The following is a 27,736-nucleotide window of genomic DNA, read 5'->3' on the forward strand; positions in this document are numbered from 1 at the left end:
ACCAAGTTAATATAAACAGCAGAGGCAGACACTCTTAGATTACTGTGGTCTCAGAATTTTGAATGATCCATTCAATTGCATCCCACCCCTAGAGTGAAATAGAAAAGATTTCAATATACAAATATGAAAGACAAATTATAGAAGACTAAATGAAAATCAGACCTATGATCTGATAGTTAAAAGCAGCATGCAAAAAACATCTGTATATGACATATGGCCTGAGACCTTGGGATTCCTAACCGGGAACTCTTCTATCATTTGGTAAACTATGCCTAAAATACATTGATTATTATACAGCAGGCATCACTAAATGGCAGCCCCGATTACTATCACACCTGGACCACAGCAGTCGCACCATTTAGGAGCCTGTTCTTGTTTCAGCTGTCACGCTTTCATTTTCGCAGAGACTACAGCGGGAGGCGGGACAGTTCTGGAGGGAGGGCAGTGATTGGTTGCTAAGATGAAGGGCAGTCTAAGCAACCAATCACCAGCTTGCAGCTTCCGTCCTCCATTCAGATCTGCTGTGCCTAGCGTTCTCACCAGCTTGCGTTCTCCCTTCTGTGTAAAGTAGGGGAGAGGCGCTGAGTACTGCAACGATGAGTGCTCTGTGTGTGGAGGCTGAGTACTGTAATGTGGGGGGGAGGTTAAGGCTGAGTACTGTAATGTCGGGGGGGGGGGTGGGTACTGTATTGAGGGGAACTGAGTACTGTAATGGGGGGGGGGGGTCTGAGGACTGTAATGGGGACTTGAGGACTGTAATGAGAGGGTTAAGGGCTGTAATGTGGGGGGGACTAAGGGCAGTAATGTGAGGGCTGAGGATAGTAATGTGGGGTGACTGAATACTGTACGGGGGGGCTGAGGACAATAATGTGGGGGCTTGAGGATAGTAATAGGGGGGCTGAGTACTGTGATGTGGGGCTGAGGATAGTAATGTAGGAGAACTGGGTACTGTAAAGGGGGGGGGGGGTCGAGAACAGTAATAGGGGACTGAGTATTGCAATGGAAGAGGATGTGGACAGTAATGTGGAGGCTGAGGACAATGGTGTGGGTGGGTGGGGGGGTGGCAGCTGAGGACAGTAATGTGGGGGAGCTAAATACTGTATTGGGGAGCTGAAGACAATAAAGTGGGGAAGCTGGGGACTTTAATAGGGGGGCAGAGGACAATGTGGGGGATAGGAGTACTGTAATGGGGGGGCTGAGAAGGGTGTTGATGTCAAGGGGGTATGAGAACACAACTGTTAAGGTGTGATGTGCCATGGACACTGTGGAACTGATGTAAGGATGGGATTGTGATATGGGGCTCAGTTCAGAATCTGTGCTTGCGCATGTCACAGGTAGGTCAGCCCATTCATTTTAATGGGCTGCACTACCCATGAGAAATGCGGGCAAACAAGTCCCTGGCCCTTTTTCCAAATTGTGCAGCACCAAGCTTCATGGTGCTGCAGGATGTGGATGCCTAGGAGGGGAGGCTGTAATGTAAAGGATCTGAGTCAAATCACAAACATTTGATTCGGACCTCCGCTGGTAGAAGATTTTACTAAGTGGACCTCCATGAATTTCAATTCAGTACCCCTGTTGTACAGGATTTATATAGAGCCAACAGCTTGCACAGCACTTTACAACATGAGGGCAGACAGTAAATTTACAATACAATTCAATACAGGAAGAATCAATCAAAGGGCCCTGCTCGGTAGAGTTTACAATCTAGGAGGGAGGGTCAAGTGATACAAAAGGTAATAACTGTAGGGGATGATCTGATGGAGAAAATAAAAGTACAGTTGTTAGGTGGAGGCAGAATAGGCTTCTCTGAAGAGAAGGGGTTTTCAGGGATTGTCTAAAAGCAAACAGAGTAGGCGATAGTCAGACAGATTGGGGTAGGGAGTTCCATAGGAGAGGCATGGGAAAAGCATGGGAGGAGGTGACAAGGAAGCTAGAGAACAGGAGGTCTTGGGAGTATGAAGAGAACAAGTAGGTTAGTATTTTGAGACTAGGTTAGTGATGCAGCTGGGGGCCGGGTTGTGGATGGCTTTGTAAGTTTTGGTTAGTATTTGGAATTTACTTTGTTGGGTGACTGGAAGCCAGTGGAAGGACTGACAGAGAGGAGTAGCAGCAGCAGACACTGAAAGGTTGGTAAGGTAGGCAATCTAGCCTCTTTGAAGGGTAGATTTATATTGGTTGAAATCTTTCTGAGACTTCGTCTTTTGCCACAGGTGCTTAAGACGCGACTGTTTTTTCAGATTTCTGATGTCTCTAAGGTTGTAGGGGTCGGGGTCTGATTCTGTGTGCAGTGAGGGGGGTCAGTGTGTCCAGGGAGGATGACAGTAAATAGTTGTAAACAGAAGTGGCTAGGTTGGGGCAGGACAGGGATGAGATTTTGTCATAGAGGTGGTCAGTAGCAGAGTACATACACACAATTTATATATATGTATGGTATATACAGTGGGTACGGAAAGTATTCAGACCCCCTTAAATTTTTCACTCTTTGTTATATTGCAGCCATTTGCTAAAATAATTTAGGTTCATTCTTCTTCCTCATGAATGTACACATAGCACCCCATACTGACAGAAAAACACAGAATTGTTGACATTGTTGCAGATTTATTAAAAAAGAAAAACTGAAATATCACATGGTCCTAAGTATTCAGACCCTTTGCTCAGTATTTAGTAGAAGCCCCCTTTTGATCTAATACAGCCAGGAGTCTTTTTGGGAAAGATGCAACAAGTCTTTCACACCTGGATTTGGGGATCCTCTGCCATTCCTCCTTGCAGATCCTCTCCAGTTCTGTCAGGTTGGATGGTAAACGTTGGTGGACAGCCATTTTTAGGTCTCTCCAGAGATGCTCAATTGGGTTTAAGTCAGGGCTCTGGCTGGGCCATTCAAGAACAGTCACTGAGTTGTTGTGAAGCCACTCCTTCGTTATTTTAGCTGTGTGCTTAGGGTCATTGTCTTGTTGGAAGGTAAACCTTCGGCCCAGTCTGAGGTCCAGAGCACTCTGGAGAAGGTTTTTGTCCAGGATATTCCTGTACTTGGCCGCATTCATCTTTCCCTCGATTGCAACCAGTCGTCCTGTCCCTGCAGCTGAAAAACACCCCCACAGCATGATGCTGCCACCACCATGCTTCACTGTTGGGACTGTATTGGACAGGTGATGAGCAGTGCCTGGTTTTCTCCACACATACCGCTTAGAATTAAGGCCAAAAAGTTCTATTTTGGTCTCATCAGACCAGAGAATCTTATTTCTCACCATCTTGGAGTCCTTCAGGTGTTTTTTTTGCAAACTCCATGCGGGCTTCGTGTGTCTTACACTGAGGAGAGGCTTCCGTCGGGCCACTCTGCCATAAAGCCCCGACTGGTGGAGGGCTGCAGTGATGGTTGACTTTCTACAACTTTCTCCCATCTCCTGACTGCATCTCTGGAGCTCAGCCACAGTGATCTTTGGGTTCTTCTTTACCTCTCTCACCAAGGCTCTTCTTACCCGATTGCTCAGTTTGGCCGGACGGCCAGCTCTAGGAAGGGTTCTGGTCGTCCCAAACGTCTTCCATTTGAGGATTATGGAGGCCACTGTGCTCTTAGGAACCTTAAGTGCAGCAGAAATCTTTTTGTAACCTTGGCCAGATCTGTGCCTTGCCACAATTCTGTCTCTGAGCTCTTCAGGCAGTTCCTTTGACCTCATGATTCTCATTTGCTCTGACATGCATTGTGATCTGGAAGGTCTTATATAGACAGGTGTGTGACTTTCCTAATCAAGTCCAATCAGTATAATCAAACACAGCTGGACTCAAATGAAGGATGATCAGAAGAAATGGAAAGCACCTGAGTTAAATATATGAGTGTCACAGCAAAGGGTCTGAATACTTAGGACCATGTGATATTTCAGTTTTTCTTTTTTTAATAAATCTGCAACAATGTCAACAATTCTGTGTTTTTCTGTCAGTATGGGGTGCTATGTGTACATTCATGAGGAAGAAGAATGAACTTAAATGATTTTCGCAAATGGCTGCAATATAACAAAGAGTGAAAAATTTAAGGGGGTCTGAATACTTTCCGTACCCACTGTATATATAGGTGCATCTCATAAAATTAGAATATTATCAAAAAGTTAATTTATTTCAGTAATTCAATAAAAAAATTGAAATTCATATATTTTATATAAATGTGTTACACACAGAGTGATATATTTCAAGCATTTCTTTCTTTTCATTTTGATAGTTATAACTTTCAGCTAGTAAAAACCCAAGATTCAGTATCTCAGAAAATTAGAATATTACATAAGAAATGTAAAGAAAAAAAAAAAAGGGGGGTTTTTAATACAGAAATGTTGGCTTACTGAAAAGTATGTCCATGTACAGAATAGTATGCACTCAATACTTAATCTGGGGACCTGCATCAATTCTGCGTGTGGCCTGTGGCACTACTGTGGTTTATAAAAGCCCAGGCTGCTTTGATAGCGGCCTTTAGCTCGTCTGCCTTGTTGGGTCTGATGTCTCTCATCTTCCTCTTGACAACACTCCACAGATTTTCTATGGAGTTTAGGTTAGGCAAGTTTGCTGCCCAATCAAGCAAAGTGATACCATGATCATTAAACCAGGTATTGGTACTTTTGGCAGTGTGGGTAGGTGCCAAGTCCTTCTGGAAAATGAAATTAGCATCTCCGTAAGGCTGGTCAGCAGAGGGATGCATGAAGTGCTCTAAAATTTACTGGTAGAGAGCTGCGCTGACTTTGGACTTGATAAAACAGTGTACCAGCACCAGCAGATGACATGGCTCCCCAAAACATAATGGACTGTGGATTGCATTTCATTTATAAATCAAGGTCTCAGAATCTGGAGGAAGAGTGGAGGGGCACAGAATCAAAGTTGCATGAGGTCCAGTGTGAAGTTTCCACAGTCTGTGATGACTTGGGGAGCCATGTCATCTACTGGTGTTGGTCCATTGTGTTTTATCAATCCCAAATTTAGCAAAGTCCTCTACCAGGAAATTCTAGAGCACTTCATGCTTCCCTCTGCTGACCAGCTTTATGGAGATGCTGATTTAATTTTCGAACAGGACTTGGCACCTGCCCAAACTGCCAAATGTACCAATACCTGGTTTAATGATTATGGTATCATGAGGTATCTGTGGGTATTGTCAAGAGGAGGATGAGAGACAGCAGACCCAACAATGGAGACGAGCTGAAGGCTGCTATCAAAGCAGCCTGGCCTTCTATAACACCTCAGCAGCGCTACAGGCTGATCGCCCCCCATGGTACGCTGCATTGATGCAGTAATTCATGCAAAAGGACCGCCGACCAAGTATTGAGAGTGCATACTATACTGTATATTGACATAATTTTCAGTAAGCCATTAAAACTTTTTTTTTTTTAATAGTCTTTTGTAATATTCAAATTTTCTGAGATACTGAATTTTGGGTTTTCACTAGCTGTAAGCCATACTTATAAATATTAAAATAAAGACATTCTTGAAATATATCACTCTGTGTGTAACACATCTATATCAAATATGAGTTTCCCTTTTTGAATTGAATTACTGAAAAATTATATTCTAATTTTTTAAGATGCACCTTTATATATGGTATAGCATATATTAACCGTGCTCGCAATAATAAACTCTTATTCTAATACACTTATGGAAATATATATAATGAACTAAATAATGCAAAAACAAAAATATGGCAAGAAATATAACAAAAATGTCCAATGAGTGCAGTGTCTTCAAACGATCACCAGGTGTGTCCAGTAACACCATACAAAAATCCCACACCCACAGTGATTCAGTGCTTGTCTTCACCAACATATATGCACACAGCCCACTCACCAGACATTATTAACCTGCATTACAGGTAGTCAAAATCTGCATTGGGTAAAGAGGTTCCACTTTCACTGGTCTGTTGTACCGCTTATATGGGGTCAGCTCAGGGTATCCCACTAGCCACCAGCACTCCTGAGCTCTCATAAACCCAGGACAAGTCTCCCTCAGGGGTGTAAGCGAGAAAAGCCTCTCATAGTGCAGCATATTAAATCTATTAAAATCGCAAGCTTAAAAGTTACACGTACAGTGTTGCAGATCAATTACAGCCTTTAAAATTTGGTAACGCCACCTGCGTTCCAAAGTGGTGGAAGTGACGTTTCACGTAGAGTCCACTCTTATAAGAGTCCAGCACACTATATGCGTGTTGAATAGTTATCTATCTGTACTGTCAACTATATAAACTTGCCTACTTCATACCAGGAATCATGCTGGCTGGTAAAACAATGTAATCCGTATAATATTCAGATCTTTACATACAAGGTACCTTTCTAGCATTTGAAGAAATTGTGCTAGCCATCAGTCCTTCCAGATAACTGCTCAGGCTGACTCCTTTCACTGTAATTATGGCTTCTTGGGTCAGTACTGTCCTAGAGAGAAAACATGACAAAATACACTAAATATAGTCATAGCAATCTGCCAACATATTACTTTTATCGTGCAAGCAGCAATACAGCAACTAATAGAAACCAATCACAAGGATTTTTATTAGTCCTAACTGAACTGCTGGAAGCTGATTTTGAATGGTCTCTGGTGGATACCACACACTCCTGGCAGAAAAAGTATCTGTCTTCATTATACAGCTACTGTATAATTGTTCAGAAACCCCTCCCCCCCCCCCCCATCTTAGAAAGTAGTCCTTGATCTCCAGACAAGTATCTTTGCATAGGCCACTATGATTCCTCCTACATCAGTCAGCTGCAGGAGGAGGAAGCATTTCCTTAGTCTCCTCTTCTCCAGTGATCAAACTGCAACATTAATACTTTGCAGCAAGTCACAAGGTGAAAAGATGCACCAAGGAAGTCATTTGTGTTGGACATATGTTACCATAACCTAGAACCGCACAGGCACCAGGATTTGCATTACTGTGTCATCATCTCAGTCCAAGAAGTAGATGCTGACTCTGAGTAATGCCTAAACAAAGATCAAAGATGTTCACCATTCTTCTAGAGAGAAAAGCAGATGAAGGCACTGTTGGGGGACAATACTGTCATCTCTGTTACCTGTAAGTGTCCCTCTTACACATTGCTTTTTAAAGAAAAATGCCCGTCAGCGCTGCCTTGACGCCACTGAATGCCAACCAGCGCTTCCTGACGCTCAAAAAATGCTATAGTACTGAAACTGTGCTAGGAACCTCGACTTTAATTCAGAAGATCCAGGACTATAGAACAATTGACTCCTGACACTGCTTTAGCTCAAAAGTCACTGAACAGCTCCCTCCAGCCCTGCACTGGCTGAGGTAGCTCTGTGTAGATACTTGTGCTGCTGCAACTCTTAACCATGTACACTCCACACTGTACACTGACTCTTCAGGGCCCAAACTGCAGGCGCCCCCTTTACACTTTAAGGTCCTCTTATTAGGTACCCCCTCTAATACTTCAGGGTCCTCTCATTAGGTACCCTCTCTAATACTTCAGGGTCCTCTCACTAGGTACCCCCTTTACAACTAGCTGACTCCTGGATCCCTAGAACCTTCTCTGGAGTGGTCCCCTCTGACACTAGGCAGACCCCCCAGGGGCAGTCCACAGTACTCACGACCTTTGTAGGCTTTCCTGGAACTGGACCCCTCTCTCTCTCCGCTGGTTCTCGGCCAGAGATGTATAGTAACGAAGTAGAACTACTTAAGTACTGTACTTAAGTACCGAAATGCGGTATCTGTACTTTCCTAGAGTAGAATTTTTTTCTCCTACTTCTACTTTTACTTCACTACATTTTTTCGATGATTTCGATACTTCTACTCAAGTATTTTTTTTTGTGCTGCATAGTTACTCGTTACTTTTAAAAAAATTACCACTGCCAGAACAGTAGATGGCAGGTTGCATAAAGCTCAAAAAAATGTGTATAATGTCATTTGTAAATCAGCGCATACGAAAATAAAGGCTGTGTATAATAAAAGCTGCTATACCACATCTTTCCAATAAAAAGAAAATATGAAACAAACAAATAAATGGTGCTACAGCTCTTAAAGTGCATCAAGAAACTACTAACAAACACAGGTTAATCATTTGAATAAATCATTTGAAATAATAAAAAACAATATGATGTTCAAACTTTTGACTTCTTTCTTTAATAACTACATAACACAGTACTTGTACTTCTACTTTCAGTACTTGAGTAGAATTTTTTTTTCAAAACTACTGGTACTTTTTACTTTTAGTACTTAAGTAGCAAATTTTTTGAAAAAACTACTTGCAATACTTAACCACTTAAGCCCCGGAGGATTTGGCTGCTAAACGACCAGAGGGCATTTTGCGATTCGGCACTGCGTGACTTTAACGGACAATTGCGCGGTCGTGCGACGCTGTACCGAAACGAATTTGGCGTCCTTTTTTTCCCACAAACAGAGCTTTCTTTTGGTGGTATTTGATCACCTGTGCGATTTTTTGATCACGCGCTATAAACAAAAAAAGAGCGTAAATTTTGCAAAAATAGCAATATTTTTCCCTTTTTTTTATATGAAATTCCCCCAAAAAAAAATGTAAAAATCAAAATTTTTTAATATTTTCGGCCAATTTGTTTTATGCTACCTATGTTTGGTAAAAAAAATCGCAAAAAGCGTATTTTGATTGGTTTGCGCAAAAGTTATTGCGTTTACTAACAAAGGGAAAGATTTTTGTCATTTTTGTTGTTTTTTTTTTTAACGCGTAATGGCGGCGATCTGCGATTTTTTTTGCGGTACTGCGACATTGCGGCGGACAGATCGGACCCTTGACTGACATTTTTGACACTTTTGGGGTTACCAGTGACATTTCTACAGTAATCAGTGCTATACATATGCACTGTTACTGTAAAAATGCACTGGTAGTGAAGGGGTTAACTTTATTTGAGAGGGAGGGGCTGTGTGTGTCCCTAGGGGCGTGATTCTAACTGTGATTGGCTGTGGCTTCAACTGTATGAGGAGTGATCAATGGATCTACATAGTAGATCCATGTGATCAGCTCTCATACAGAGAGGAGAATGACAGGCAGCTTGTTTACACAAGCTGCCTGACTATCTCCCTCTCCCCCGCCGATCGCAGAGTGGCCGGCGGCGATCGGGTCCGCCGGTCACGCGCGCGGGGGGGTCCGTGACCACGCGGGAGCGGGAGCGCGCCTCCGGCGGCGCGCGCTCGCTCCCTAAACCCTCACAGGCGAGCGACGTAGACCTACGTCACTTTGCCTGTGAGGGGCTGACCGCCCACGTAGATAGTCGTGCGGCGGTCGGCAAGTGGTTAAGTAAAAAAAATGTTGAATACTTTAGTACTTCTACTTAAGTAACTTTTTCTGCGAGCACTTCCACTTCTACTCAAGTCACTTTTTGATCGAGCATTTGTACTTTTACTCAAGTAGAAATTTAGAGTACTTTATACAAGTCTGTTCTCGGCACACCGGATCCCTCTGCAGCTCAGCTTCACTCTCTTTGGATCCCCAGGCCTCCACCCAGGACACCAGCTTCCTCTGACAGGAGGAGAGACAGCCGTACTCTCCCTCCTGGGACTCTGCTTCCCGCCAAAGACGCTGCGTCATGTGCCCCCTCAGACTTATACCCACTCCCAGAATCCTCTGCGGCAAAATCTGCCTTCTGGGATAGTTACAAGCCTAAATGTGTCCCTGATTGGGTTTCCTCCACTGCCCAATGAGAAGCCTTTCATAGAGCCAGTGAAGAGACTCCCCTCTCAGCAGACACACCTGGGAACCATGACAACCTACTGAAAATCATGGCCCTGCTGTTAGGCAGCCAAGACCCATATACTTTACCTAGCACCTACCTGTAGGGTGCTACATGTACATGCCATATATAAACATATCTGATACTATGTTCACTTTGATATCAAGAATAAAGACACCAAATACAACAATCTGCTATGTAGTGGTGCAATCAGACCCCCACCACCACCACCACCACTATGGTATTTTGTGCTCTATTAATGCCTGCCCTCCTCTACACTTTCCTTCAGTATCATTAAGCAACCAAAAAGGAAAATAATAGCATTTAAATGTAATAATTTAAACATCTGCAGCTATCTGCTTTTAATTTTTTTAATTATTTATTTATTGGCATGCATCAACATATTACAACATAACAAGACAATATGAATGGGTACAATGAAGAACACCATCATCAACACAATTGTGGAAAACCAAAAAAGAAGAGTGTACAGAAAACTGCACTGCAGTAAAAAAATAAGTCACTAGTGCTATAAAGGTAAGTTTCCAAATCAATTCTACTATGGAGATAAAAGGTGTTCAACCTCATTAAATCCCATGTACATATACCTCAATATAGCGACTAGTAAAAAAAGTTCTGGAGTACTAAGTTCAGAACCTGTACACCAGGCCTACGAGCAGTCATACCCACGTTGTCAACGGACAACAAAAAGTATTTTAGAATATTTTTTTAAATAAAAGAGAGGAGAGGAAAAAAAAAACTGCTTTTTATTTTGAATAGAATAATATAGCTATGGTGTCCATGCCAAAAGGGGATGGTTTGGGCTGCCATTTTAAGGGGTAATTCATTGTAATTCTGTAATAGGTAGATATCCCAGTCCATTTGTTTACTTCTTTTCCTTATAGCAAGCTACTTACTCTTCTGGATGTTCGGGATGAGGTGTGTAAACCAACCTTTCGTCAACAGACACCAGATTTGTTAGTGATATCTTTAAAAAAACAAAGAAGAATTGTTAATCCATAAGAATAATACATACAAATTAATTTTTATATTTCATTTTTTTGTAATGTGCTAAACACATGCCGAGGTTCAGCCATCTACTTCTCCAGAATTTGTCCAGCTTGTGAACACCTACACATATGGTTCCGATACTCCTTGGCCCCTTTCACACATACGGTCCATTCAGTTCATCAGTTCAGTCACGTCAAAATGTATCAGTTTTCCATCTGTTTTTCATCAATTTTTTATCCGTTTTTCGTCAGTTGCTATCCGTTTTTCATCTGTTTTTCGTCAGTTGTTATCTGTCTTTCATCCGTTGTCATCTGTTTTTCATCCGTTGTCATCCGTTTTTCATCTGTTGTCATCAGTTTTTCGTCCGATCCGTTTTTTTGACGGATGAAAAATAGGGCATTCATCCGTTCAAAAAAAACGGACATTGACGGAAGCGGATGAAAACGGATGTTAACTGATGATCATCCGTTGTCATCCGTTTTTTACATAAAGATACATTGATGTCCGTTTTTCATCCGTCAACGGATGGATGAAAAACGGACAGCATGTGTGAAAGGGGCCTTATGGAAGGACTTTTATAGCACTGTGGCACAAGAATCTGCAGAATTATGGTTTGTCACATGTTCAATACTGATGAAAATAAAATGTTATTTAGTTCCTTCTAAAATACATTTTGATTACTAATTTTAATGATCCTCTAATGCTGTGCCGAGGGTAATCTAATTATGTTTTGAATAAGTACTTCTAAGGATTAGGGAACTGGTACTGAGAAATGTGATGGAGGAGTTGTACAGAGCAATCAATCACATTCTTTCTGCATTTTGTGCATCTGATTGGCTGCTATGGGTGGTATTATTATATGTATACGACTAAATTAAGGTATTATTTCATCTCTACATTCTCTTGCTGATTGTGTTTGCATAATTAGTGCTCAATACATTCTTAAAATTATGCCGTAATGTAATTTTTCCTTTTAGTGCACAATGTTATTACATTGGGATGGTATAAAAATGGTACTCGTGAACTCCCCTGTGTGAACAAAATTAACCACAATTTTAGCTTTTGATTTGGATTTTTCACCAGGAAAAATAGAAAGACTGAATCTTCCCAGCAGAAACTTCCCTACCCTATCCAATACTACAAAAAAAAAACAGTTTTGTCTAGAGAAACCCTTTAAGCTGTAACCATTTGACGCCCTCTATGGTTCAAAGATAACCTTGACAACTACACTCTTAAACATTTCAAATATACCAGCATTGCATTTTGACCATTGGCTGTAGAAAGACTTTACTTACATTAGTTGAACATAAAACCATTTTCTTCTCTACTGGATCCACTATGGAATGTTCCTTAATATATGTCAACGTTCTGCTGGTTCCAAGAATCTAAATGCAATCAAAAGAAATTAACATGTTCTAAAAAAAAAAAGAGAACAATGTTCTACCTACAAACCCAAGCTTTAAATGTTTTTAAATAATTGCAAAGGACAATATTTTGTGGTTTTACGGTCCTAGAATAAGAGTGAACTAAGCAGTGATATACATTGCACATAGACGCAAGAGACCCCAACACAGCATAAATTGCGCACCTCTGGTCTAAAGTACAGACAGCAGTAATAGAGTGGGAAAATGATGTAACACTATGTACTTACAGCCCTCACAAGACCTGGTAGCCTCCACTCTGTGCTGAGAAGGCGATGGCTGTGTAATCTTCCTTGGGGATCCAAGCTTCGATCAACCACATCCACCCCAACCACACAAGGATTCATGGGATTTGGGTATTTCCTCATGGCTGCTTTAATTACGGTGTCCCAAGGATGGCTGCACATCAATAAGTAAATGAAAATATTTCTAAATATTTTGCAACAAGTCCACTAAATTATTTTACTACAGTAATAGTAAGCATTAGGTTATGTAGTATTTTATGAAAATTAGATGGAATCAAGTGCTGGGTGTCTTCACTAAAAAGAAGGAAGGCAAGAACATAATCCAGTAGAATGTTAAAGCTGAAAGTCAGGCAGATATAAAAGACACAAACAAATGCAGTTCTGTATTATTCATCATTAAATTTATTTTGCAATGTAAATACAAGCAGTGTAACTAACTACATTTGACCTAGTATCAGACTCTTGCAATCCCCAGTACAGCAGAGTTCAGACTGGGACAGGAAGAAGACCACAAGGAGCCAATCAGCTGTGCTGTAGTGATACAAACATGCTAAAAGGAGTGACAGAGAAATGAGCTCATCAGTATGCTGCTTCTCCTTTCACTGTTAAGTCATAATGTAGTGATGTAAGGTGACCAGATTTTTAAAATGAAATCCATTATTGGCAAATGGCACTAGACTACATAATACACAGAGCACTGGGAACAGGACTGCATAATATACAGAGTGCTGGGTACAGGACTACATAATACACATAAATCTGGGCACAGGACTGCATAATACACAGAGCACTGGGCACAGGACTACATAATACACAGAACGCTGGGTACAGGACTGGATAATACACAGAACGCTGGGTACAGGACTGCATAATACACAGAGCACAGGACTGCATAATATACAGTACAGGAGGGTGTTAAGCATAGGGTTCAGAGGTTTCCTATAAACAGAGGACACTTCTGCCCCTACATCCATAGCTCTCCTCTGCACTCTTCTCCAACAGATTATCTCTGCAGCCAGCTTTAAGCCCCCCCCCCCCCCCACAACAGCTAAACTCTCCATCCCTCCATGCCTCTGACCCCTGCTACCCCTGTGTAAAAACAGACCCCCCCCCCCCATCTGCTCACCTCTGGGTCTCAGCCCTCCACACAGTCAAATTTTGGCTCTTAAGCCCCGTACACACACGCAGATCGTCGTCATACAAACGTCGGCGGACGAAAGATCTGCCGATTGTATGCGTGTTAGTATGGTGCCTCCGACAGATGTCTGCACACAATCCGCGGACAAGAGTCTTTCTTGCAAACATGAAAATTTTTGTCTGCAGACACCAGAACGGACGATTGTTCGCCTGTCAGTACAGAAATCAGCCGACAGACCACAGATTTGCAAGACTGGGCATGCTCAGAAAATAAAAAACACAGGGAAAGTTAACCATTACATGACATCACTTCTGCAGTCAGCTGAAGTCTGCGGACAAAATTCTTGTGCTGTCCTTGTGCTGTCTTTGCACTTTTCAACAGACACCGACATCCCGGGGAGAAAAGACGAACATTTGTATGACGACGATCTGCGTGTGTGTACGGGGCTTAACTCTCCTTACTGGCAGGAGCGCCAGTAAGATCGTCCAGCAGGGGGGCGTCGGCATCCGAGCCACCAGGCTGTTTCTCAGTCAGACAGAAAATTTCCAGGCGCTCCCAGAGTACTTGGTGTGTAAAAGATGGATGTTTGATAGGCCACGATCAGTGTCCTCTTGCTGCCAGCCAAAAAAGCACAGGATAAGGTGCTAAAACAGCATACAACGTTTGTAAGTGGCGCATAAGAACACACTGAAATGCTCCAGGTAGGTAGCTGCATCCTCCCTGGATCATTTCAGTGTGTTCCTATGCGCCGCCTACAAACGTTGTATACTGTTTCTCAGCCAGCATGGGATACCCTGTCTTCGTTAATTCGGCATTAAATCCGGGGACAAAAATGGGGACAGACTTGGTCCAGGGACAGTGTCTTCAGTCCGGGGACTCTCCCTGGAAACCGGGGATGTCTGGTCACCCTATAGTAATGGGGAGTTAAAAAAAAAAAGACAGCACTTCACAGTGCTGTCATTTGAACACTGGGAGTTTAGTGGCAGGAGAAGAATGCAGAGGGATGACTTCACTAGTGTAGGAAAGCTCCTCCACTGTTCAATCAGCAGGTAAGGGGCATGACCGAGCCATAAGACTAAAAGCGATTGTTAACTGAGCAAAAAAATAAAAATAAAACGTCCCCCCTGCAAGGCAATGTAAAAAAATTGCTAATAAGCACCATACACTAGCACATATGTGAAACCTACCTAAAAACTAAGCCCTCCAGCCCGAAGCCATCTTCATCCGGTTTCCTTCCAGATTTTCAGGCTCCGGTGGTTTGAATGACCAAGCCGCAATTACGGTATGTCATACCCGCGCATGTGCGCAGGAGTCGCAGGCCACAGCACAGAGCTCTAAAGGAACAGTACATTTTTAGGAGATATTTACAGTACCTACAGGTAAGCCTTATTATAGGCTTGCCTGTAGGTAAAAGATAAACAAAATTAATTAACTACCACATTAACTAAAAAACAGGTATGCCTGGAGCAAATGAATCAATAAATAGAATAACATTAGGGATCAGGTTCAGATTTGTTACTAATGTGGGGTCACAATGAATCCTCTGGGTTGGAATTTCCCAGCCCAGGTATTTTTTTTTTTTTTTTTTTTACACCATAATGCTTTCTATGGCCAATAGGGGGGCTTGTGGATACAACAGACCCCTTCCTAAAAAGTTGAATGAATGCACATAGTGGTAATAATGACAGTATATTGAATCTCCTGGCAAACTTCATAGGGAGTTAGGAAACTGTACTTTTAGCTGTTTGGGCAACCAACCTCTTTGCTGCATTTTTGTTATTATTTGGGGGGATTTTTTTGTCTATAATTGTGTTTTATGGTTTATTTGAGGAAAATTTAGCAATCGCTTTTAACTGCTATCCTGTCCATAACAAACTTTGTTGCTGCAAGCCTTCACTTTAGCTACAACCTACATACTATTGTGTTGACTTTAGTAGAAATTTGGATCTGGCAGCCTGAAACAAATAATACTTCTGAATTACGTAGCTGTTGAGCAATGCAAACTGCATAAAAGAAGTTCTGATGTTAGCTGTTTTACATTCAGGGCACAGCAGCACTGAACAGAGACTCTTGGAAGTGGGTTTACGGACTGGTAGGTAGCGGATAACAACAAAAAGCAGGAATGCATGATGTCATTGCCATCGATTGCTCACAACTAACACTGGTCAGATATACAATACACAACTCTTCACCAAAAATAAGGTATCAAACCAATGTGAAAAATACCCATAATAACCAATGAAAATACTTTTACTTGATTTGCCCACAGTAAATGGAAATTTAGATGGTGTGCCATGGGATACTTTGCATCCCTGGAAAAACACACACACAAGGTGTATAAGTAAGATTTAAAATAAATGAGCTGGGTAAGCATTGAATAGGGAGGGATATGTGTTATCTATTGGATTATAGGTCAGTTGAAGCAATTAGCAATGATAGAGATCTCCAGATGGAGAGTGCTCTAAAGAAAAGTTGTAAATGAGGACCATCAACGGTGTAAAATGCAAAAATGTATTGAAATTCTGGCATGAAGTGTAATTTACAAAAAATGGGTGGATTTTTACACCGTTGATGGTCCTCATTTACAACTTTTATTTAGAGCACTCCCCATCTGGAGATCTCTATCATTGATAATTTGGTAGTATTCCAGTTGTTGAGGTACCCGGTCCCACAGGACCGAGTGGTAATATGCTTTGCTAGTAATACTATTCCCCTTTATGGAGGGTTTGTGGAGGGTTTGAATGAACTAGTTACTAGTTAGTTTCAGTTGAAGCAATTGTTTCATATATTCCTCGGGGACCCTAGTGGCCTGACCTAAGCACCTGCTAGGGACGTGGGGCTAACCAAGCATCCCCATGGGACTTGTCACCTCTACAACGATCTCTACAACGATCTCTTCTTTTCCTTCCTGTATTGGTCTGCCATGGTTCACAGCTTTAATTGAATTTGCACAATAAAAGGTACAGAATCTTTCTTCAGGCTATTGCCAAAAGATCATCGCTGCTTTAAACCTAAAAAAAAAATAAAAAAATTGCCTGGGGTAAAATTTGAAAGTAAAGAAAGCAACCAATGGAGATGTCCTGTTTTCCATAGGTGGCAGCATCTGTGGCCTGGTACAAACAGTCTGAATCTTCAATCAAACTATCATCTCCCCTCCCTTTGTCGCGGCTCTAACTTTATTGGGGGTAATGTTGCCTCACAGGTGCAGGTGGACACAGTTTATGGTGGTGGTTATTTGGTGCTCGAGTCCTAAAAGACTGAGCAGGGTAATGTCACCACACTGGTGGTCAGTGATTATGGTTGTACATGGTGGTTGGTACAGATTTTGGGTACTTGAATCCTGAAAGACTGAGCTGGTGGTTTGGTGAAACTTTAACTGTGGTATTGGTCTGTGTGTGTTCGGTGTTAACAGTCTGGCAACATTAAAGGTTCAAGATTATTCATATTCTTTTTTAAAACCCAAATAAAGAGGCCATGGGCATAGGTTTCCACATTAGTTTCCAGGTTTTATTTATTATCATGATTGGTCAGATGGTTATGGGGTGGATGAAATCAGGGTGGTCGTTTGTGGGGTTGTACACAGTGGTGTATTTTGGTTTTGTGCTGCCCTAGGCAAGACTAAAATTGGGCGCCCCCCTTCCGACTCCTATGTAAATTTGCCCCACTCCTTCCTTTTTAACGGATGTGACTCCCTCCAAAATTGAAGGACTCCAAGTCTCGGCATGAACCCTGAGATCTCACGAGAGTGTGGGTGAGAGGGGTGGGAGAGAGAGAGGTGGGTGGGTGAGGGAGGGAGAGAGAGAGGGGGGGTGAGAGAGAGAAAAGGGATGAGAGAGAGAGGGGGTAGGTGAGGGAGGGAGAGAGGGGGTGGGTGAGGGAGGGGGAGAGAGAAAAGGGATGAGAGAGGGGGGAGAGAGAGAGGGGGGAGAGAGAGAGGGGGGGTGAGAGAGAGAGGGGGGGATGAGAGATAGATAGGGGGATGAAAGGGAGAGAGAGAGGATGAGAGAGGGGGGAAGGTGAGAGAGAGAAAGAGAGGGGATGAGAGAGAGAGAAATAGAGGGGGGGTGAGAGAGAGGGGGTGAGAGAGAAAGAGAGAGGTGAGAGAGATGGGATGAGTGAGTGAGAGAGATAGGAGGGGGTGAGAGAGAGGAGGGGGGTGAGAGAGAGAGAGAGGTGGGAGAGGCGGCTCTAGCTACCAGTGGCCAAAAGAGTCTCAGGTGGAGGGGGGGGGCAGCTTTTTTGCTGCCCCCCTGCAAAGTGCTGCCCTAGGCTTGGGCCTTGTTGGCCTAGGCCAAAATACAGCACTGGTTGTACAGTCCCATGAGTCCAGCGCAGTCATTAGTTGAAAGCAACTTATCAATGCTTTAACTGGGCTGAGTGAATGCTAGGAAGTCCCATAGAATAGTATGGATTACTGCACTTTGTGGTGCAGTGCCTACAAAACTAGACACCTAGCGCAATAAAAAAAAAATTACGCACAAAAGTTAAGCTCACAAAATAAAAAAAAGTGCCTATAACATTGTCCCCCTCTGAAGTGAAAAGGACCCGGGCCCTAATGCCCTGGGGTGGGTCTCACCAGTGTAACACTCCTGGTTGCACTTGTTGTATTGAAGGGGGTGCAGCTGTATGATCCAGTAACGCTTCATTCACATGGCCATTAAAATTTTATTAATGTTGTTACACATGTATTTTTTAGGAGAAAAGTTCCTGCGTAATGATCAGTAACCGGTCACTTTATTTATTTATGAACTGCTTAACCAAAGGACTATAGAGCATAAGGAGGAGGAGTTTATGGACGTTTTTACTAGCACCTGTCACTTTATTGATTAATTCACTGTATGAGAGATTTATTTATTCATTATCACCGTATGTATACATTTGTAGATATAGCACAAGCACTATTGTCTGCACCTTATAAGTTATTTAATAACCATCGAAGATTTTGTTGGGTATAATTTATAATCACATCACAGGTATTATTACTTTTATTACCGGAGTATATAAATTTAACATCATTATATGCACGTTATATTTATACATTATTTAATATAGTGTGAGTAGGGTGGTAGCATGCTTAATATCACTTACCATCATCTTTTATATATATTTCACATATAGAGTTGATTTAGAGCAGCACTGATTTATTTATATACAGTCACCTTGAGGGAATTTATTCCTTTTTTATCAGCAGCAGCCTAATAAGTTTGTTGAGGAAAAAGTGACCACACTCCGAAGTTGAAATCAAAAGGGAGTGATTTATTCTACATCAAACAAACATCAAAAAATCAAACTGTGATACATGGGACAAAAAAGGTAGACGCGTTTCATGACTAGGAATGTCGCTTACTCATTACTAACCCACTTGGTAATGAGTAAGCGACATTCCTAGTCGTGAAACGCGTCTACCTTTTTGTCCCATGTCTCACAGTTTGATTTTTTGATGTTTGTTTGATGTAGAATAAATCACTCCCTTTTGATTTCAACTTCGGAGTGCGGTCACTTTTTCCTCAACAAATCTAGTTACCGGATGACGGATCCGAACAGCACCTGATACTGCCTCACCTAGAGCGGTCACACCCAAGTTTGGATTACAGCCTAATAAGTTTCTTCACTGTATATATAATATAGCCTAAATATAATATACATTCCTAAGCGCAGGTACAAACCCCATTTTTTGGGAAAAACAGTGTCTGTGAGTACCGGGAAACTTCTCAGGGGTCTGCCCAGGAGGAGGATCACTCGAGTGGATAGAGTCAGTGGACGGGTGTCAGCACACACAGGCAGTGAAAGTAAAGGGAGCGCCAAGCTTAGAACCCTGAAGAGAATAATCAAGCAGGAATCTTTGAAACTATCTTCACTTCAGTGGCAGGGTGAAGCAGTGGCCTTGCCGCATTACACAGTGAGTTGAGTTGTCCTCAAGATTGTGTATAGTTCATAGTTGGAGTATCTCACTCATCCCTTCTCCCTTCCCATTTCTAAATAAAACCACAAAAACCAACACCCCCTGAATTGATTATTGATTGAGCAAGGGACTTTCAATGCTGTTTGTCGGCTATCAGTTGCTAAGGGTAACCCAGGGGAATCCAGAAAGTGTAATTCTCAGCAGTCCTCTAGGGGGCGGTGCTACACGTCTTTGTTCTAAACCCTGTATCCTAATTTGCTTATGTTGAGCTATATGTTTATTGTATCATTGTTTTACATCTTTGTCAATAAAAAAAGAGTTAAAAAAAAAGATGTGTATGCTTACATAACTTGTTTTTATGATAACATATTTTCCCCTTTGTTTAGACTTAATTTACATGCATACAAAAGTGTATACATGCGTTTATATGCGTAAGCATGTTCTTGGATGCAGAGTTTTTCATTCTGTGTTACGGTGCTGAAAGCAACACATGTTTACACACCTGTGTGACTAGCTCCATAGAAAGCAATGCAGCTGTGTTCAGATCCATAGTTAAAAAACACTTGTATATGCATTTTTTGATGGCTGTGTGAATGAAGCCTAATACTGAAGGTTCAATATGTGTATAGCGGATGGCGCTGTATAGCCATGACACTACTCCCTGGTCTCCAAACCCACCCCCCTTTTTTCCTTCTGTTTTGCACCCTTGTAAATCGGTGTACAAAGAATAGAACAAAAGACGTTCAGCAGGACTGTGTGTTTTAATTTTTAATAGAAAACCAACCATTTAACAAAAGCAATATAGCTTAATGTCATATGAACAATGCGGTAACTTGATCCAGGTTATGAATACAGTCCCGCCAGACAACTATGCAAAGCTCATTAAGTGAAATGGACACAGTTATATTGTGCAATGACAGTGCCCGTATGTCTGAACAGAATTCAGGTCTGACAAGAAATTTAAGCAATTAAAAAGTTAAGAAACTGAAGTTAAATGTAAGGAATAACCTTATTAAAAAAAAAAAAAAACATTCTGGCAGTAAAAATAAGGGCATGTAACAGAGCCAGCATTAAAATACAGACAAAATCCACTAAATATTACAGTATAATAACTTTAACAGGTTAAAGACTAAGCTCATCTTTTATAGGTAAGCTAAAGGTGCAATCAGTTGGCCCCAGTAAGAAGAAAAATATCTGCAGGTTTGAAAAATATAATGCAATTGCCATACCTGTAGGCCATTCCCCCTTCCCCCTGAAGCCTGACCAAAAAACTCTTATAGTTTGCACTCCCCGTATTGCTCCAAGACAGAGGCGTAACTAGAACCCTCAGGGCCCCGGTGCAAGAAACCATGAAGGGCCCACCGGATCCCTGGCTGGAGCCCTTCCCTTCAAGCCTGGGGCTCTTCCCACTGATCCTGGGGCCCTTTACTCTCGTTGCGGGGCCCTTTATTACTGTCCCGCAGTGGGACCCTTTCACAAGTTCTACAGTGGACTCCCTTCCTGCCATCTTGGGGCCTCACCATGGTGGTGGAATGCCGGGCCCGATCACAAGTGTGACTTTTGTGATCCTGGAAGTTCACCCACTGGTGTGAGTAGTTTTTATTTTTTGGTATTTTAATTGTATTATTTTTATCATTTTATTTTTGTTTTTTTACAATGTCACTGACTATGACTCTGTCCATTCAGAAAAGGAAGGAGATGGTAAATTACATATTTACCGACCCCTTCCTGGTTCTCTATTGTGACACATCCCCTGCAGCAGCCGGAAGGAGAGGGAAGGGAGCACAGTGTAGGGGGGGGGGGGCAGGGGGGCACAGCAGAACATAAATTTACTGGATAGGAAGAGTGGCGGGGGCAGCATAAAGAGGAACCAATCTCCTCCATTTACCTCCTGCAGCTACAAGAGGAAAAAGGTGGACAGTGGTTTCTCTGCATGCTGCCCCCACCCCCTCCCCCTCCTATCCAGGTTTACAGGGGAGCCGCACAGGCCCCCTGGAGCATGGGGCCCGATTGCAATTGCAACCCCTGTAGTTACACCCCTGCTCCAAGAGTTGGATGCTCATCCCAGCATCACAGAAGCAAGTGTTCTCCCTCATTCACAACCTCATGCACCTGTGTTGTGCGCTGTCTGAGCTGAGCCACCATGTTAGAGTATGTAGGTAGGTGCCTACGTGCTAATTCTGCTTTGTTCTATTAAGAGTTAAAGTGGTTGTAAAGGCACAAGGTTCTTACCCTCATGCATGAAGGTAAAAAAGCTTATGTGTGCAGCAGCTCCCCCAGCCCCCCTAATACTTACCTGAACCCCCTCTCGATCCAACAATTTCATGAGAGCCTTGGCTCTCTGGGGACTTGTACTCCTGATTGGCTATTGGCAGCAGCGGGAGCCATTGGGTGCCCCAATAGCCAGCTGCTTGCTCTGGGGGCACCCAACAGAAGGGAGGAGCCAAGAGTGCTGGCGTGGACCTAAGAAGAGGAGGATCCGTGCTGCTCTATGTAAAACCAACTGCACAGAGCAGGTAAGTATGACCTGTTTATTACTTTGATGAAAAAAATAAAAATAAAGCTTTACAATAACTTTAATGCATGGTGTTTTAGGGGTTGAAGATGTGTTGTGGTGTGGCTTCTCCTGAATGTGTCACTTCAAGGTTTTGAGAAGGGATATACGCAGAAGAAGGTCAGGCCACTAGGCACCCTGGAAAAGTAGGAAGGTGACCATACACGTGGAGATGTAGTCACTACACCAGGAATATTAAATGTAGCGCACCCCCGCAGGAACCACAAATAAACTTGGATCCCCCACTCCTGCACAGCCAGGCACACCAAATATTCACAAGCACCCAGAGTCAGAGAACAGTCTGTGACTTTGTTTGTGGTATTTGTTGCGGGTTAATAACTTGGATAGGGATGGGAGGTTATTTGATGCCCACTTTAACTTCAGCAAAACTTTGGCAACAATTTCAGGGATTCTTACTATATACAGTCTTTAACTCTCCTTCTGCACACTTGCTTGGTGGCTCCAACTGAATCACTGTTCGTTGATCTGATAGGTTCTTAGTCAGATTTAGCAAAAGCCCTTTACAGGCAGGAGTTTGCAGCTCCTTTTGTGTAGCAAAAAATCTAGTGAACAGCATGTACTTCTCTTCTGCGGCTACTTATCCCACCTCTTCAGGCACTGCCAACCCACCTGGCTGCAGCTGCCCCTTTCACTAGCCCCCTTTCACTAGTCTTTTAGACTGACTCTTCACCAGCCCACCCAGCTGACTCTCAGGAGATCTCCCAGGGAAGGATGAAGAATTAGGCACACTGCATTCTTCAGAGAGATTGGCTCCATGGGGCAGTCTCCCCTTTGTTAGTCCCCAGCAGTGCTGATCTATTCACGCTGTCCTCTCTTGCTCCCATGCAGAGGCGTAACTAGAGCCTTCAGGGCCCCGATGCAAGAAACCATGAAGGGCCCCCCAGATCCCTGGCCGGGGCCCTTCTCTTCAAGCCCAGGGCTCTTCCCACTAATCCTGGGGCTCTTTACTCTCATTGCATGGCCTTTTATTACGGTCCCACAGCAGGATCCTTTCACAAGTTCTGCAGTGGGCTCCCTTCCTGCAATCTTGGGGCCTCCCCACAGTGGTGCAATGCCAGGGCCCGGTCGCAAGTGTGACTTTTGCAATCCTGGAAGTTCACCCACTGGTTTGCTACTGGGCCCCCTGGAGCATGGGGCCGGTAGCAATCGCAACCCCTGCACCCCCTGTAGTTACGCCCCTGCTCCCATGCCTCCAGGAAGGGCTTTTGTCTGCCGAAATCTGTACTGACTGACCGAAAATCGGCCGTTGTGTTGACGGCCAACAAAAATTTTATAGCATGCACACCAGATTTTGTTCGGCCGAAAAGTCGCAGTCAGTTGTCGGAAGCATCATACTAACAAGCCGAAAATCGGCCGATCGGCTGTTGGCCGAAAATTTACAGCCAACAATCGTTGCGTGTGTACGAGGCATAACAGTAGCAGCATTAACAGCATGCAGTTCCCACATGCTCACAAGTGCAATGTCCCAGTCGGGATGGGGGAATGCGAACTATGGGAGTTTTTTGATCAGGTTTGAATATTGGTTAAGTGGCCTCAATCAAATGCGTGTCTTTATACAAGAACTATACTCAAGCAACTTTTTAGCAGTTTCTATCACTTTTAACCTAATATTCATTAAAGTGACCAAATGGAACAAAGCATCCTACGTCCAATAATTTTTATTGGGACCATTAAAGTATAGCTAAAAGCACAGCATATTTCTTAGTTTTGGATAGAGTGGTGAAGGATTAGAACACTTGTCAGGTTTTTATTGCTGTGTCATCATTAGAGAGATTCACCCTCTTGATTTGTCCTCTTCACTGTTATCACTAAAAGTGAAAGTGAAAGAAAATCCCAAATTTTGAGTTCTCCCCAGAACAGTAAAAGAGAAGAGATATTCCAATGGGGACACTGGATCAGGTGACAACCAGGGAATTTCTCACTGTGGAGGGATTTAATCTCACTTCTTGTTTTGGCTGTTGGCTAGGAAGTGAATGGCAATCTCCGCAATGGGACAGAGATGGCAGAAATAAAACTGTTTAGTTCTACTTTAACAAATTTTGTGAAAGAAAACTGCTAGAATTTTTTGGTTGTGGGTGTGCCCCCCCCCCACCCTACTTTGCAACAGAAGCACCCACCACTAACTCCATGGGCTTACCTAGGTTCATTCACCAGCCATGAGTGGCACCCAGAGCCCTCTCAAATGTACACGTCTGCATGCCATCTGCACGCATGGTATGTCAGTAACATGGGGCCAAACTGTAAAGTCCACTCACCACACTCCTGGTCTCTTTTGACAAAAGCTTGTATTCGTGTTGGGGATACCAGATACTTTAGGCCTGAAGGTTTATTGTGGTTCCAGGATAGCTCCTCTGTTTGCCTATCTACCACTGGCGCCATTCTACTACTGGCCTTCAGGTGTTAAGAATGGGATCTAAACCCACAACCTCTGCTGCATCTGGCAGTGGCTTTTCTTTATGAGCCCCCTGAGATCCTGGACATCTGCCTGTCTGATCCTTTGTCTTTTGTTTCTGGTGAACCTTGAACTCTTTGCTCATCCCATGAACCTACTGATTTAAGCCATGTCACTGAACTTCCGGTTTGCTAGATTATTGTGCTCTCTCCAACCGATACCTTGCTCCTTTGCATACCTGCAGTTGTCCTTATCTCCACTACTACTAATTACAAACCTTTGGCTTGTTGCTCAACTACGCATCTGCTTGATCCCAACCTGCAACCACTTGTTATCGACCTTTGGCTTGTTTACTGACTACGCTTCTGCTTGATCCCTATCTGCTACTAGCCCCTGGATTGCTCACCTCCTGGTGTGGCCATCCCGAGGACCACTACCTGGTACTAACATGCAGCAAAACCCATCCCATCCATCAGGAGCTCTGGTAAATATAAGTTAGTGCCTAGTCACCACATCTGGGATGAGCCCACGTCATCCACCAGGGTGACCTGCTTTTTACCTATCCTGCTGGTTGGTGGAAGCCTCCACACTGCTACAGTTACTGGTCTTCGAGCCTGACCCCTGATCACGACACTGTTGGATACACCACGGTTCAACGTCACCATGTGGGAGTTTCTATGAGATGTACTTTGTGCTGTCTAGCATAACCTAACAAGGTGCTTCCCGGTACTCAGCAATGAGGTTACTGGAATCCACTTCAGACACATGAAGCAGCCAAAGGCTCAGTCCAACGCAATTTCAAGATAACAGTCGCAGTTCGGATAAAGTAGTTAACATCACCTCAGCCCTCAATGCTTATCCATTGATATATACACTAATTTAAAGTGTCACTAAACAAAATCCTTATTCTCCAAAAATAATTCATACCTATAACTACATATTGGCCCTGTAATATATTTTTCTAAAAATTGTTTTTTTACTGTGTTTTTTCTGCCTCCTTGTAATGTCCTCAATGATCTCCTGAACCACTCCTTTTTCCTCTCACTTCCATTTGTTTGGAACGAGCAGCGCAAGTTAGTTGTGCTCCTGTGCACTGCTCTCTGCACACCAAAAATCCCCTGGTATCCAACTTGCCACCAGGGGCCACATTTCTGTGCAGCCCTTTGTTCCCCTGTTTCCCTTTAGCCCTATTATAGCACTGACTTCTAGAAGTCTCATGTAATGTGTCTCCAGTCTGTTACTGCCCCTGAAACATGTCCACAGTCTCTGACCATCTCTTGTATCATACTTACAGTCTCTGAACATCTCCTGTATTATGTACAGTCTCTGACCATCTCTTGTATCATACTTACAGTCTCTGAACATCTCCTGTATTATGTCCACCTTCTCTGACCATCTCTTGTATCATACTCACAGTCTCTGACCATCTCCTGTATTATGTACAGTCTCTCACCATCTCTTGTATCATATCTACAGTCTCTGACCATCTCCTGTATTATGTACAGTCTCTGACCATCTCTTGTATCATACTTACAGTCTCTGAACATCTCCTGTATTATGTCCACCTTCTCTGACCATCTCTTGTATCATACTTACAGTCTCTGACCATCTCCTGTATTATGTACAGTCTCTGACCATCTCTTGTATCATACTTACAGTCTCTGAACATCTCCTGTATTATGTCCACCTTCTCTGACCATCTCTTGTATCATACTTACAGTCTCTGAACATCTCCTGTATTATGTACAGTCTCTGACCATCTCTTGTATCATACTTACAGTCTCTGACCATCTCCTGTATTATGTACAGTCTCTGACCATCTCTTGTATCATACTTACAGTCTCTGAACATCTCCTGTATTATGTCCACCTTCTCTGACCATCTCTTGTATCATACTCACAATCTCTGACCATCTCCTGTATTATGTACAGTCTCTGACCATCTCTTGTATCATACTTACAGTCTCTGAACATCTCCTGTATTATGTCCACCTTCCCTGACCATCTCTTGTATACTTACAGTCTCTGACCATCTCCTGTATTATGTACAGTCTCTGACCATCTCCTGTATTATGTCCACCTTCTCTGACCATCTCTTGTATCATACTTACAGTCTCTGACCATCTCCTGTATTATGTACAGTCTCTGACCATCTCCTGTATTATGTCCACCTTCTCTGACCATCTCTTGTATCATACTTACAGTCTCTGACCATCTCCTGTATTATGTACAGTCACTGACCATCTCCTGTATTATGTCCACCTTCTCTGACCAACTCTTGTATCATACTTACAGTCTCTGACCATCTCCTGTATTATGCCCACCTTCTCTGACCAACTCTTGTATCATGCCCTTAGTTTTTGACTATATCCTGACCATATCTTGTAGTGTGTCTGGGGTCTCTGAATATCAGTTTTATGTGCGGCCCTTTGGTGATGTTGGGGGTCGTACCTGAGGGTCTACATATTAAAAGAAGTTGACCACCACTGCTATAGACCATAGTCCTTGGTCCATCTCAGTGGGGAGCTATGGTGGCTATGTTCGTTCCTACATACAGTGGGACCATGGAGAACAAAGGTAGCCACCCTCTAACAGGAAGTCAGATTTCAGCAGCAAAAATAGATAAAAATAGGTTTGGAGGAGACTGAGAGCAATAGAATGTACTTTTATGAGAATATATATACTTGGAATATATTTTTTTTAAAGCAGAATTTTCTTGAATTTTCTTGCCATTTTACCCACAAGGGCCGGGTTTTATCTTGTGACAATGTCCAGGACATCACAGGCTATTCCAATCTAACACATAATATACCTTTAAGAAATAATGTAGAGTTCATCTGAATTTTTCTTATCCCAATCTTAAAGGCAATGGAAAATCACTGGCTGGATTAATAAAGAAGAGCTCAGAATAGAGTCTTTTCTCATTGAAATTCAAAGCAATTGTGACCCTCCAAGAACTTGCTCAGTGAGCGGCTATTGAGCAGCTCTGTATAGAATGGCTGACAGTACAATAACATGTGACAGGTGCATAAATCTTTTCTGCTGACAATGGAGTTACATGGAAATGAAGATGTACACTTACCTGAACACATGCTCTGAGCTCCAGATCTTCATGTCTTTGTAGCAGAGCTGGGGGTCTATTGTGCAGGGAAGAGTGATGTCAGCACACTGGGGATGCACTCATTAGTAGATCTAGGGCTTTCGGTGGGCACTGTGGGGTATGAGTGGTCATATCTGCATGAAAGTGCGACCGGTTTGGTGTCCTGCTCGCCAGTGTAACCGGTGGGAGTGTATGGATGCAGCAAGGGAGAATCCTTGGCTCTGCTGATCCCTGGGTACCGGTGCTGCATGAAACAAGGCACCCCAGCATACCTTTAGTCA

At 43.0% G+C, this 27,736-nt stretch overlaps 1 protein-coding gene across 1 annotated transcript; it reads right to left on the reverse strand.

Annotated features, from left to right (window-relative positions):
• Nucleotides 1–27,736, reverse strand: PRELID3A (PRELI domain containing 3A). The gene is made up of 6 exons (XM_082257281.1): nt 27,438–27,736; nt 12,335–12,503; nt 11,979–12,068; nt 10,590–10,660; nt 6,293–6,395; nt 1–88 (listed from the first exon to the last, which is right to left on the reverse strand). Exons 1-6 carry the CDS (start codon nt 27,467–27,469, stop codon nt 35–37), a joined length of 519 nt encoding a protein of 172 aa, XP_082113407.1. The 5' UTR covers nt 27,470–27,736; the 3' UTR covers nt 1–34.

Source organism: Pelophylax lessonae, assembly GCF_965119305.1.
Source record: "Pelophylax lessonae genome assembly, chromosome: 5".
Classification (NCBI taxonomy): Eukaryota; Metazoa; Chordata; class Amphibia; order Anura; family Ranidae; genus Pelophylax; species Pelophylax lessonae.